Source organism: Pteropus alecto, unplaced genomic scaffold (genome assembly GCF_000325575.1).
Source record: "Pteropus alecto unplaced genomic scaffold, ASM32557v1 scaffold78, whole genome shotgun sequence".
NCBI lineage: Eukaryota > Metazoa > Chordata > Mammalia > Chiroptera > Pteropodidae > Pteropus > Pteropus alecto.
In genome coordinates, this window is record NW_006443124.1 from 10,375,163 (window position 1) to 10,389,694 (window position 14,532).

General features: G+C 43.9%; 1 protein-coding gene across 1 annotated transcript in view; it reads left to right on the plus strand.

The window, feature by feature from the left end:
* FSTL4 (follistatin like 4) overlaps window positions 1-14,532 on the plus strand; it is a 353,779-nt gene that overhangs the window by 16,058 nt on the left and 323,189 nt on the right. The window contains exon 2 of the mRNA XM_006923138.1: window positions 8,499-8,532. Within this exon, the coding sequence (XP_006923200.1) occupies window positions 8,499-8,532 (34 nt within the window). The remainder of the gene's footprint in view (window positions 1-8,498; window positions 8,533-14,532) is intronic.

The window sequence follows — 14,532 nt, forward strand, 5'->3', positions numbered from 1 at the left end:
AAAGCAGGGTGGCGACGGTTTGTGGGGGTAAGTAGGTGTCAGCGGTTCCCACGGGGCTGTGAAGATCGAACGAGCCGGGTGTGGCGAGGGTTGCTGCCATGGCGATGCCCACTGCCATTTCTGGGGCCACAGCTGCTTCCACTGCCAGCTCTCACTGCTGGTGCCACACGGTGGAGAGGGGGGCTTTAGGGGCAACTGAGCAGGACAAGGTCACGCTCCAAGGGGACAGGTCTCTGGAGGGGCCCTCCGTACCACCTTACCTGAAGTAGGAAACCCTTTCCCACTGTCATTCTGTCCCCCTTCCCTATTTTATTTTTGACCAAGGCACTTCTTACTATGCATGTTCCGTAAGTTTCATTTGCTTGTTTGTTGTCTCCCATATGAGATCAAAAGCCTCCTGGGGACAGAAGCTGTGGTTGTCTTGGTACTTCTGTATCCCCAGGGTAGTAAATACTTATTGAATGAACTAATACATGAAGACGTGAAGGGACGAACAAATGAATGTTCAAGAGACCAATCAGGAGCTCTGCTGAGAGCCCCGGGTGAGATGCTGAGTGTCTTGTGGATTATCAAGTAGGTGCACATAGCAGAATAAGGCCTGACAAAAATGCATCCGCAAAGCCAGCCCCTCTCCTCGCCCCCCAGGCTGGAAATTATAAAAGAGGAAATGAAGAGGAGGCTGAGGACATGTCCAGGAGGCCGAGGCACCTGGAGAGCAGAGGGGCCGCTGACCCAGCAGGAGGATTGGAGGGGAGGGACATGTTTCTGGGCAAGAGGAGAGATTCTGGCTGGGAAGCTTGGATTAAGGGGTTTCCACATGTCCCTCTTGGGGGAAGAATGCATGCCTGTCCTTAGACATTGGCCACTTTAGGTAGTTCTGCTTTATTCCTATCAGACACTGCCCCACCCCACCCTGGCCTGCTGTCTAAGCTCCCTCTTCCCCTCCTCACTTCCCCTTTTCCAAGGAGACTCTGGAACTGCATCTTTAGGATACATCATCTGTATCTGTAACCCCCGCCCATTCCGTGCACAAAAACAAGATTGAAAAATACACTCAGACACAAAGACTGTGCTGGAAGGCAGCCTTTCTTCCTTTTTTGTCTTGTAATTTTCTAGACACAGGTTGTCCTAAATCTCATCTTGGGCTTACAGCTGGCAGGAAGAAAAAAAGCAGCAGGTTCAAATATCATGTTAAGCACGTCGATGCTGTGTTACATTGTCTCTAGTATACAGGAAGGTATAATGAATAATTAAAAAGTAAAACTATCCGCTTTCTTCCTAGGGGCCATCTGTCCTCCCCCAACACCCACAAGATGGTCTCAATTTTCTTAGGGCATGTGGTCTGCTGGAACAAGCCAGCGCAGGGGAGATGCTTATTTGGCCGGACAACTAGGGACATGAGGCTTCCCGGAATGAAGAAGCCATCATAAGGCGTCCCTGTTTGGTGAAAACTTACCTAAAAAAGGAAAAGTACAGGAAGTCAGGCTTCAGTGACAGTCGGTGTGTTCCAGGACCCTCGAGGAGAACCTCATTCACCCTGTCCTCTTGCCAGGAGATCACAGAATAATCCAATTGCATTATTGCAATAAATTTGTTTAGGACCTCTAATTAGGACTTATAACCTGCCAGGGCTTCTGCTGGGGTAAGAGATGAATGAGGTGTGGACTGTTGTCGGAGAGACAGACGCTACTCTAGTAATGACAATCCAGTGTGACCCTCACTTGTTTGGTTAAGCAGCTGGGCACGCAGTGTGCTGGGCGAGCCCCGCTTTGTCGCGGGAGGTGACTGTTAGTGCAGTGGTCCCTAGGTGCCAAGTTAGAGCCCGAGCCACTGTCAGGAGGGTCTGGCACACCCTGATTGCTTATTCTGAGGCAGAGATGTGGGTTACTTTCCAAATCAGAAAGTTAATTAGTTTTTAATTTGTTGGGTTGTCAGAGAGATAAAACTGGAAAGTGTCCTCTTTTCTTCCTGGTCTCTTAATCTGGCTATGGGCAGGCAATTGCGTTTAACGAGGTAGAGGGATCCGTTGGTCACCGAGGTTTATTCCATCAAGTGTCATTTTAATGTTTATTATATCGTTGCTTTGGTAGATGTGCCACAGAAGGCTGCCTTAAATTCAGAGCCAACTTTTTAAGTTGCAAAAACATAACCTTCACATATAGCTTTAAGTTAATTAGTTTTTAATTTGTTGGGTTGTCAGAGAGAGAAAACTGGAAAGTGCCCTCTTTTCTTCTGGGTCTCTTAATCTGGCTAGGTGCAGGCAATTGCGTTTAACGAGGTAGAGGGATCAGTTGGTCACCGACGTTTGTTCCATCAAGTGTCATTTTAATGTTTATTATATTGTTGCTTTGGTAGATTTGCCACAGAAGGCTGCCTTAAATTCAGAGCCAACTTTTTAAGTTGCAAAAACATAACCTTCACATATAGCTTTAAGTAATATTTAGAATTTAAAATCTCAATATTCTATTCATTCTTTACTTTTAAAAAAAGAAAATTAACATCCGAATTATCTTAATTTCTGAAGGCCTGACAAATATCCTCATACTCTCTTTCCTATCTGGTTTCTTGTAATCACTATTAGTATCTTTTTTCTTTAGAGTAGCACAGATTTCTCTAGCTTGGCCACCCTCTGCCCCCTGTTAGAAAGCACTAGGCAGTATTTCTTGTGGGACCACGTCCATGTTTCCGATGTGCCCTGGCCCGGCCGTCTGGTCTGCCCATTTTACAGGGAGGAAACTGGAGTGGGGGTGTCTGGGTGGCTCCCTCAGGGCTGCAGCTGGTGGAGCACTTACTGATAAAGTTGGGTCCTTCAGACCTGGAAGCTGTGAGGGGCTTATTTCGCAGTACCCCTCAGAGACCTAATAAAATCGACGTGTACCTCAGGGAGGCTATTGGTAGGTTCATAACTGATTTTTTTTTTAAACAGATGACTTACACCTCAATTGTAAAGTGATCACTGAAATTTTTTCAAAATCATCCATACGCAGTCTCTTCCTTTTGTCTTGATAAACCTTACCTTAAACTCTCGGGTCCTCTGTAAACATCAGTTACACTGATCCATTTCTTATTGGACAGGAAATAGAAGGGACACAGATCTTGCTCCCGTATCAGCCATGTTTCAGCTCCAAAGTGTTGGAGAAGGTTACTTCCTTTGCCTGGCACCCTTTCCTTTGCCTAATCCCCTAACCACCCTTGGTCCCCCAAAGAAAAGCAGCAAGGCCTCCCCTGATTGGGCAGGTCATGGGAGGGGCTGGCTGGAAGGCGGAAGTGACCTGCTGTGCCCAACTTCCTTAGCTGCCTAAGCATCTTGAGTTTTAGTCATGCCTGTGCCTCTCCTGCCTTCAACATGCCTTTAAGGCATTAAGCTAATCTACCAGAGAGGACACTCTTCTCTACCCCAGAGGACTCAGGCTGTCCTCTCTGACTTCTTGACTAGGTGGCATTTCTCAAGAGCCAGCACCTCTTTGTTGGTATTTTCCTTGAGCACTTGCCACCGGCTCCATGTGATAGGAGGAAGCAGAGCCCTCTCCCCGACCTCCCCTGAACATCCCGTTAATAGCAGGATTATTCACTTGGCTCTCAAACTAGCCCTTGAGTGTAGGGTTAATCCCCTAACCATCTCTTCATCTGGCTTTGAAGGCTCAGACATGATGTGCTGCAAAATCTAACAACAGGAAGATTTTCCTTCTGCCTTTACCTGAATGATACGAATGAGATAAAGTGTCCAAAATGCTTGGTGTGTGCTTAGTAAATGGGAGCCAGTAATGGAATACATGCCAAATAAGGCATTGCTCTATTTAGCTGTATCCTGTCAGTCCAAGTGAAGGTTTTAATTGTAGAATAGTGTCTTGCTAGCAAAAAATGAATGTGGTTAGAGTCAAGTTTTTAAAATTCAAATGAATGAATGAAAAATTGCAAGAAAGATTATTAAAGAAGCATTAGTTTTAAGAGCATCTCAGTTATGAAAACCTTAGAATTTGGTTGTCAGAATGTCAGTATTGATTAGTACTGTTAAGCAAAGCTTCCATCTCTCTTGTACCAAATGGTTTATAAATCAAATACATGGGCTTCCTTTGTAGCTTCTTCAGGCACTTGAGGCTTGGGGAGCTCTGAAGCAGGGGCATTCTATGCCTCTCTGAGGCTGGACTGAGTTACCAGTGGTCCTGAGCTGACCATCAGGACACTGGCAGGAGCTGAGGCCAGCAACTGCCCACCTCAGGAGGTTGTGCCCCTTCTGTGCCAGGCTCACCTCTGCTTTGTCTACACAGACCTGGCCACACTGAGCTCCTTTCAGCTTATTGTTTTCCTGGCATTCTTTTTTTAATGGTGGTTGCTTTTAACCCCTCTCTTTCTAACCTACTGAGCCAACATTTTCCCAGAAGCCACTGAATCTTGTATAATTTGAAGGTACAGACTTAAGACAGCCTCCAACCAAGGATGGCTGGATGCATGGATGAGGACGTGTGATTCTGGTCTGTGGCCAGGCTCCACCAACTTTTTCCTGAGCCTCACACCCAGCCTAAAATTTGGAGTACACCTAAAACGGAAGTGAGAGGGATGCAGGGATGGAATCTGAGGATCCTCATTCATACTCTTTCAGCAACTCTCAAACTGTTTTTTGGTAGCTGAAAATCTGTAATCGATTTTTGAATTATGAAAAATATTACTCAGCACTCACATTATATTGATTCAAAAATAAAGATTATGCAGTTCAACTGCACAGTAAAATACAGCTTTATGGAATGATAATTTTTTACTTAAGTTCTTCTACATTATAGTGGAAGATAATGGATTCAGGAAGAGCACAATGAGGAATAAAGCTGTTGTATTGTATTGGTTAAATGACATTTAAAATGATTTGGCTGTCAAATTCATGGAAAGGTTATGAACAGTGAATGAAAAATCTAAAATTAATTCCCTACTTCAAGAAAGTGTGATTTATACCATAATAAAATTAGATTTTTAGTTAAAGAAATTTAGTCATTAAATAATGCCCATGCGCTAAGTCTCATTTATAGCCATTGGGTTTGAAGCTTCTGCAACAAATAATTTTTTTCCTTAGGCAATGCACCTGGGGCCCTGGTGTCATTTATGTCAGTGAATTTTGTCCTGTATAGTTCTGTAACAGATTTTGGGGGGTTGAATTTCAGGTACTGGAATGACAGATTTTTAGCCTCAATATTTGATGGAGCCATTGAACTCATTTGCCTTCCGCAGATGATCTTGCTATTTCTCTCCCTTAGCTATCTTCATTAATAACAATAGTGTTGATGACAGCCACCATTTGAGGATGGCTATTTGCCAACCACTGTGCTCAGCATGTTATAGGCTTATTATTTCCCTTAACCATCACAACTACTCTGTGTGGAAGATGCCATTACTGCCTTATTTTACAGATGAACAAACTGAGGTTTAAGAAGGTGGAACCACTCAGTGAAGGTGGCAGAGGTACAGCCGGCGGGAATGAGCCAAGATCCAGTCCAGATCCATCCGACTTCAGAGCCCCAACTTTTAATCCCTGTCATGTGTCTCATGAATATTCATTGAGTATTAGCTTTGAGGCAGCAGAGTGTAGTGGCAGGATTTCCGAGACTTAAGTCTAGTCCCAACTTGGCCATTTACTATTCGTGTGACAGACACTCAGCAAGCTGTTCTACTGAGGGTTCTCCCCTCAGTAGAACCTTACTCATCTGTAAATTAGGGAGTATGATCCATTCCCCCTCTTCAACAAGCTTCTCTTATGTACTGTTGGGTATTTTATTTTTTAATTTATACTGAAGCATATAAAATATATAGGAAAGTGCACACATCTTCAGGGTAGCACTCAATGAATTTTTACAAAGTGAATACACACATGTAACTACCAGCAATATCATAATTTAGAACATTCTCAGCACCCCAAAAACCACTTTCGTGGCTCCTCGGGTCATTATTTTCCCAAAAGTGATCGCCAGTCTATCACTAGATATTGCTTTTGTTTGTTTCTGAAATCTGTAAAAACAAAACCCTATGAATTGTATTCTTTCATATCTGCCTTCTCTCACTCGACATTACATCTGTAAGATTTATCCAAGTTATTACACATTTCAGAGCCTGTTCTGCATTACTGCGCACTTGTACGCTGTATGGATATGCCAATCTTTATCCGTTCTACTGTCAGTGGACATTTGGGTTGTTCCCCGTCCTTGGCTATTACCCATCATGCTGCGATCAGCATTCTCATACATGTGTTTTGGTGCTCATGTGAACGAAGTCATGTTAGACATTTACCTGGCAGAGGAATTGTTGGGTCACAAAGACAGAAATCATGGCAGTTATTTTAATAGAATTTAAGATAGGGAATTGGCTAAACAGATATTAAAGGGTTAAAAAGCCCAAAAGGAACCACTGAGATAATCAAGAGCAGTAACTGCAGGAAGCAGCTCTCATCTCTGGGGAAGGAGCCCTGTAAACCTGAGGCTCAGACCAGTGAGGAGAGTACTGCTGGTGCTCCTTCTTCTAAGAGTGTGAGAATTATAATTGCTCCACATTTTCATAAACATTTGGTATTATCAGTGCCCCCCCCCCAACCCCCGGGGTGTATGTATAGCAGTATTTTATTGTGTTTTTAACTTGGGAAGTTCCTATTCGAGTCTTTTGCTCATTTTTCAGTTAGGTTATTTGTATTTGTGTTTGCCAAAAGTATTTTCTCTATTCCAGATGAGTGCTTTGTCACATATACATATATATTGCAAATATATTCCCAAATTATTTAAAATACCATGTCGTTAAATAAGAAGATATGTTATACAGATATTAGCTTTCTCTAAGTTAATTTATAAATTTTATGCGGTTGCAATCAAACTTCCATAAAGTTCTTTCTAGAGCTGTAAAATTTGATTATGAATTGTTCCTGTTACACAAACACTCGTTATTTCCTGAGGCAGGGAGCTGAGGAGCTGCGTGGGAGGAATTGCATTTGCCTTGTGCATGGTGTGCTTCATGGCTTTCATATCTCTCCCTGCACTTAACACTCTCCATGCTCCCTCCTCTGAACCCTGAGCCAGCGAGTGACCCTTCAGGAACCAGCATTCCAGAAGCTCATTTGGTTAATTGTGCCAGGCTGATGGGCTGCTGGCCTATGACATGTATCTTCTACTGGCCTCCAGTCGGGCTTTTGACTCGCTACAGAGGTGGCAGTAAGAGAGTGTAATTTGGGGAGGACAAACTTCTCAATGCCTCCTCTGTCTTCTCTCTAATATTGCCTCCTTCTCTTGACCCCAAAACGATGCTAGACAAGGATGCTAAGGTAGGAAAGGCAATGTCATTTGTTTAAAAACTGTAGGTGCTGAACGGTCTTGTTGGCTGTGATGGTGAAGGGTTGGCCCACGTTTGGCGTTTTATCTCTTCTTCAGTTGCTAGTACAGATTTTTCAGCTCACTCTCAATATTAGGCTTTTTATCCTCAACTGGTCATTTATGATGAATCGTAGATACTTTTTATTAGTTATAAAACTAAAATAAATGTTTCCAATCTTTTCCCCCTGTTACTTCTCATTGGGCCTTTTCCTCCTCCCTAAGCGTGCTCTGTGCTCTTCTCGTACCCTATCTTTTCTTAAGCCATTCCCTCTTCCTGGTGCACCCTCCCTTCCTTATTCCTGTCTGAAATCCTGCCCATTGTTCAGGGCTATTTTGAAAAGTTCTTTAAAAAAACTCTTTTCCTTATATTCCCCCCTGACTGTGAATGGACTGGTATTTATCAAGGCAAAAATCACCCTTTTATTTCTCAGTAATTTGTGTTTGCTCTGTAGCCTCCTGTTCAACTGTGAATATCTTCAGTGCAGGTGCTCTGTTTTACCCATGTAGCTTCTGAAACACTTTGATTATTGCCCTGTATGTAGTAAGAAGATGAGATTAAATTAAAGAAAACTGAGGGCTTAATTGATCAGTGGCATGGACTGGCTATCCATATTGTCTGTTAGATCCTATCCTTTGGAAATTAGTAAGTTGAGTGTAATCAATCACCAGATCATACCAGTGACCTACATGGGAGCAATACTGGTCTTCATCATGGCACCACTAATCAGAACCTGCTACTGGTCAGATAATTCTGGCCCTTGTCTACTCACATTGACTCCAGGCCCTACGAACACCTGCAGTCTAGGTAGAGGGTGGGGGCATCATTCTGGAACGAGGTCTTCCTTAACACTTGGCACCACCCAGAATCCGCATAAGGAAAACTGTGAGAATTGATTTTGCTCATTACAAGCTGCATGGTTAACAATATTTTCTTTTTTTCTAAGCCTCCAAAGCAACAAGTTGTTTACATTTACAGATGTGTGTGCGTATCTGTATATATAAACTCTCTACATAAGTAGAGAGTTTAGTAGACCCAGCATTGATGAATGTCATGTTTTTATGACATGGTTCATGAATAAACGGCTAACAAGAGGTGAGATGTTTGCAGATATCTGTGCACATGAGTTATTCTTCAAAATCACAGTCTTTATTTTCTTGCAGGAATCCAGAAGCTTCGAAGTCACAAGAAGAGAAGGTAGGGAAAATGCATTCATACCCATTTCATCCTCAGTGTTGATATCTTGGAAATACTTTGTTGAAGCTAAGATGAACTTCAGACTATGGGTGGCCTGTTCTCAAATTTCATGTGGCCTTTTCTGGGTGCTGACCATCTGGCACTTGGCTTCTAAGGACTGCAAGAAGTGAAAGCCAGGTTTGCTTGTGAGAACATGTCTTCTGCCTTAAGTACAAGAAGTGGGGTCTGGAGAACTGGCTCCTTCCTGAGCATGTGTACAGTCTCTCACATTAAGCCCCATTTTGAGCAAAGTTTGATGTCATTTAGTTTCACCCAACAAAAACAGCATCAACAATAAAATAATGATTTCCGATTTGAGGCATTTCAATGTATGGGAAAAGATGCCACTGTGAAAAAATATTTTTGATTAGATTTTTACAGCTTTAGCTAAGCTGAAATAGAATTAACCAATTAATCTCCCTTTTGAAACAATTCCATTGTGTTCTATTTTCCTCACTAGAGTTCCTCTAGCACATTTGTTTTCTAGTCTCTGAGGTAAGTATATATGGGTGGTAATTTCTGAAACCTTTTAGTGGAAATTGAAGTTTCCCTTATTCGCTTGCGGTAATACCTAGTCTCTAATAAGAGGATGTCTTTTGTGTGAGTTATGAAATTATCACCAATAGTCCCTTTATTGCAGGGAAGGGAGGATGAAGTACAAAACTGAAGTGAGTTCTTGGTCTAAGATCTGGCCTTTGATTTTGGCCTTAACCACATCCTTCTCTGCAGCAATGTCTCTGAAGAGTGGCAGTCTTTAAAAAGTGAGCAGATTTCATATTGACTCATAAATCTAACATCCTGATTAGTTCTTAACAACAAAAGACATAGAATGGCCATGTTATTCAAATGTGTTTCTAGAGCTTAGAGACCTGAACTTTCCATGCTATCTATTGGTTGTACAGGTTATTTGCTGCTGTCCGTGGTGCTGGAACCATGGACTCAAAGGATGTGGTTAACCTGGCTCTAGGATGAACTTCTGGCTTCCATTCCCATTTGCCATTGTCTCTGGTTTTGGACTCAGTGTCCTCTGAATTGCATTCAGAGGTAAATCACATAGTTTGGGTATCAAAATTAAATGAAATTGGGTGGGGCAAGTGAGGCATGTTTTTTCTTAAAAGTTGTGTTCACAATGAGCGTGATGACCATGTAAATTGGAGAAAAATACCCACAAGGAGAGAAATTGGCATGAACTTTTATTTTGAATACTGTTCTATTCATATTCTGTTCATGTCAGTACCCCTGAGTGTGAATGTTTGGAATGAATTTGTGTTAAAGAGTAACATAAAATCTTAACTGTTTTGGAATCTTATTGTCCTTGTGCTAGAAATGTAAATAGTAAAACGGGGGTATGAGAGGACCATGTGTATTTTTGCTCAAAGACATAAAAAGGTCTAATTGGACTCCAGGCTCCAAATCCCTAGAATACTGAGGATGAGCAAAGGCATGGTCAGGCTGTGCTCTCCTCACCCATATTTCCTTGCTCCTCAAAGCAGGAGCTTTCACAGCTGGCTGACTGGGAGAATATGCTTTGAGTTTGTATTGGCAAATTTGTCTTGACATCATGTAAACTTTGTTCTTCCTATTACGAACCGATGTCTTTCTTGCTTGTTTCTGTCAAAGTTGAGTTTCTGAGAGTTCCTGAAGTAGCCCAGTGTCTTGATGTCAGTGTTTATAACCTGGCAGGGAGGAAGAGTGGGACCTTGCAGTTTGGTTACAAGTATTTTTGTGTCTGAAAATTTACTGGCTTGGTTAGTGGGGCTGTTAACATCCTCGAGAGCAGTGTATGAGTATGAAAATAATAGAGGCCCTGTGAATATTTCAATAAATTATTACTCTTACAAACACAAATAAGATTTTATTGTCTAGCCACCAGTATTTAAGGTTGGTTCTTTAGCTCTGACTTGACCTGGAAACGAAAGAGGAGAAAATTTTTTGCTCAGTTTACCAAGCCCAAGAGATCCTGGAGAGGTTGGAGAGACTCTGGACCACAAAACCTAAGATATTTTCCTGTTTTTTTATTTTTTATTTTTTATTTTAATATACACCTCCCTCAGGAGTATCAGTCCCATCCAGGGTTCAGTGCTACAACTAGATGACCAATTGCAACTTCATAGTACATGACAAAGTCTGTGAAGTGAGAAGTTTGAGGGGTTAATATTAACAGTGGAAATAGAGTCCAGGCTGACTCATAGTGGGGTGACGTGAGTGCACTGTGTGTCCTAGACCTGCTGTCTGCCTTGTTCCCTCTGCACTCATCCCAGCCATGGGTCCAGTGGTATTGTGGTTCCCAGACTATAACCCAGCTTTCCCACCTCTGACCTTACTCACACTGTTCTTACAGCCTGCATGCTCTTTGTCCCTCATCATTGTCCAATGCCTCTTCTCCCTCATCCCTGCCAACTCTCTTTCTTGAAGCATTTAGCTTAGACCTGCCTTATCTGAGAGGTTAGGGCAGTGACCTTCCCCTCATCCACCCCCAAATCCCTCACGCCCCAACCTCAGGGCCTGTAGTTGCTTGATAATTGTTTCTTGAATTAAGTGCAAGCTACAACTTGCTTTGTGTACATTTTATTTTCACTCTGATCCTGCCTAGTGATATATGAGTGAGGCACTGAGTACTTTGGGTCCAGAAAGAAATTTTTTAAAGAGTGTTCTGAGGACATCCATTGGATAGTCCCGGTTGATGCGTTGATGAAAGTGGTCCCTGTTCATAGAGGCTTGGTGTTATGGGTTGAATTGGTTTCCTTGCAAAAGCTATGTTGAAGTCCTAACCCAGGACCGGTAGAGGTGACCTTATTTAGAGGTAGGGTCTTGGCAAATGTGTGACAAGTTTAGATGAGATCATACTGGTTAGGGTGGACCCTAATCCAATGTGTTTTATCCTTATCATAAGAGAGAAGTTTGAACACAGACACATAGGGAGGATGCCATGTGATAATCCAGGCAGAGATTGGAGCGATGAGTCTGTAAGCCCAGAACACCAAGGATTGCTGGCAATCACCAGAAGCCAGGAAGAAGCAAGGAAAGATTCTTCCCTAGAGCCTTCAGAGGGAGCATGCTCTGCCAACACCTGGATTTCTAACTTCCAGCCTCCTAACTCGTGACTCTCAGCAGCCCATGGCATGAGCAGAGCAGATAGCACCTTGCACACGACACTTCTTCCTTCCTATCCATGCTAATTTTAGTAAGAACAAGGACTTCCTTTGGACCAATGTCCCTCTGATGCACTGACCCTCTCTCTGATGGGGGCAATGGCTTTAATGACTCGTCGTCCTTGCTTCATCACATCCAGAGGCTTCTGTACTAACATGTCCACTGCCAAGCCCAGAGATCTGAGGGAGGATCTTGGAAGAAAACTTCCTAGGAGAGCTTCGTTTCCAAGTTAGATTGTGGTGAGGACTCTCGGGGGAACCTGGAAGGAGATGTAGCACCAGAGATTGTGGCAGGACTGCAAGACTGGTAGGATGTCTTTTGGGAAGGACACATACGCCTCTGCAGCTAGATGAAGCTCTTCCACCTTCAGGGCAGTTTTGTGTTGTCCTTGTGCCCTGGGACTCACCTTAGCTTCCTGGGGAAGGAGAGCTGGCTGCTGCTTCATCTGCTTTCCAGTGCACTTGTTTTTATATCTCCCCCTAGACACCTGCAATTTAATTTCAGCTTTTTCTGAAGCTTCAGCAAAAGGTGCCAACCTCACTCTCCAAGACACTCCCATGTCCACTCGGAGGGCTGGTGCTGATTATGACTGCCAGAATTCATCTGCTCAAACCAGTACTTTTCTCTAACTGATCCCATCATGTTGAATTACAGCCATGAAAGAACACTTGAGTGAGCTGAGCAAGTGGCCGGGATAATTCAGCCCTTGTCAGCTATCTCTTAGGAGCATGGGGTGATCTGCGAGCTATTCCAGATGTCTGTGATTGTGCTGTGATTAGAAGCTGAGTTTTCGGGTGGGCACCAATGTCACGTTGCATTACCCCCCGATGGCTTACTCACGTATTCCCGTCCAGACCAGGCTGGCCTGGCTTCCAGCAGGGCTGTGAGGGAGACCTGAGAGGAGGGATGCTGCTGTCTTCAGGGAAAAAGAAAAAGGGGAGTGACAATCACATATAGCACCAGGGTGGCTCTGGCTCCCAGGCAATGTGCATCTCCTAAATAAACATGATCTGCCAGTCACGAGTGTGTAAGGAGAGCCTCACTTTCTGAAAACCCTTGGAATTAGTTTGTAATTGGCAGCTGCCTCTAATAGCCCCTTTATAGTTCTCTGCATCTGGGAGAACCTCAGCTATCAAGAATTGCATTCTGTTTACCATTTATTTTGATTTTGTCTAGCAGCTGTTTTCTGGATCTCTCAGTTGCCTGCATAATCTATCTTGGTATAATGTGAAGTGGCTGACTCTCTTCCATAAAACAGATTAATAAACTTCTAGCTTATTTTGAGGTAACTTCTTTAATGGCTGCAGATGTAGGAAATTTAAAAGGGAGCCGTCTGGATTTGACAGTGCCTGGGGCAGTGGGTCATTTTCAAATCAAGGCTTCCATCTGGGGAAAGAGATGGAGTTACCTTCCCCATCCTGCCCTCACTCTCATGCAGTGGAGTTTACGTTCTCTCCTACAGTCACTGGGCTCCAAAAAGTTGGGAGTGACATCTGTCTCTGATTTCTAACTTTGCAGAAATCGACCCTTTCTGGGTAGAGCCGTTCCTTTTCAGCTGCTGGAAAACTATATTGTATCGAGTTGCCCCAGGTTGAGTGGGAAGTGGATGGCCCAGCTGGGACCCAGTTTTATCATGACCAATTGGCAGGCAGCAGAATCCCACCTCTCCACTTACAGTGTAACTTTGGGCTAGTTACTCAATATCATCTGAAAATAAAATGGGGTAATGGGGATAGTAATAGTACAGTCCCAACTTGGGGTTGTAGAAAGCCAACTTGCATTGGCTAAAGCCTGAGAGGCTCATGAAACGGCAGAATCCCATGGTGGGTCTGGCTTTGGGAGCAGCTGATGTGACTCTCACATGCTGCCCGTCCTTCTTTCTCTTGGCTTGTTGGCCTTTTTCATGCAGCTTTGCAGGATGGCTGTAAGCAGCTGCAGCTCATAGAGTCCTGATGCTCTCAACCCAGAGGATGCAACTGCTTCCCCGCACCCCTGCAAATGACACCAGAAACGTCTCAGTGAGGATTCTGATTTGTTGGTCTTGTGTCGTGACTCAAGCCCTAAATTGATCACTGTGGCAGGGAGGGGATGGAATACTGTGACTGGCCAGGCAAGGTCACAAGTTCTCCCCTTGGGGTTTGCAAAATCACCCTCAATCAAACACTGGGGAAGGGGAACAGGCTTGGTCATCAGAGGAAAGATGCTGGCAGTATGCAATCGGTGCCCCTCACAGCTTCATGGAGATGTTGTGGGGAAGGGTTGGGAGTAGAGAGCACTTGACACAATGTGGGTGGTGGCCTTGGTGCCGGTGAGGTCGGTAATCGCCATTATGGCCCTTATCCTGCACCTCTAAGTCTGGCCTCAGACTTAGAGTGAGGAATGTCTCAAGACACCAAGTCCATTCCTCTGTCTCCAAGCAGACTTGCACATGACTGTGCATGGTATAGCCTGTTGACTTTTCCCATGAAGAATTTTCTGAAACTTAGCCCAGCCCTATCCCTCCCCTCTGTCAGTCTCTCTTTAACTTTCTGCTCGAATTCTCTCTACAATCAGAAGGGCCAGACAGCTCCCTTCTTGACGATGTCATAAGAAGTTAAAGACAAGCACACATAGAACTCCTCTCCCCAGACAGGGGCTTTCTGGGCACTGTGGTCAGAAATTGCCCTTGAGTGTCACAGTTACTGACCCCTCACTTTTTCCTTCAATTACTGTGTTGTAATAAAGCTCAGGGAGGGCAGACAAAGGCCCTCCCCAAGGACCGAACACAGCATTAGCCAGAGGAGTCTCGGGCTGTGGATAACCCCACGC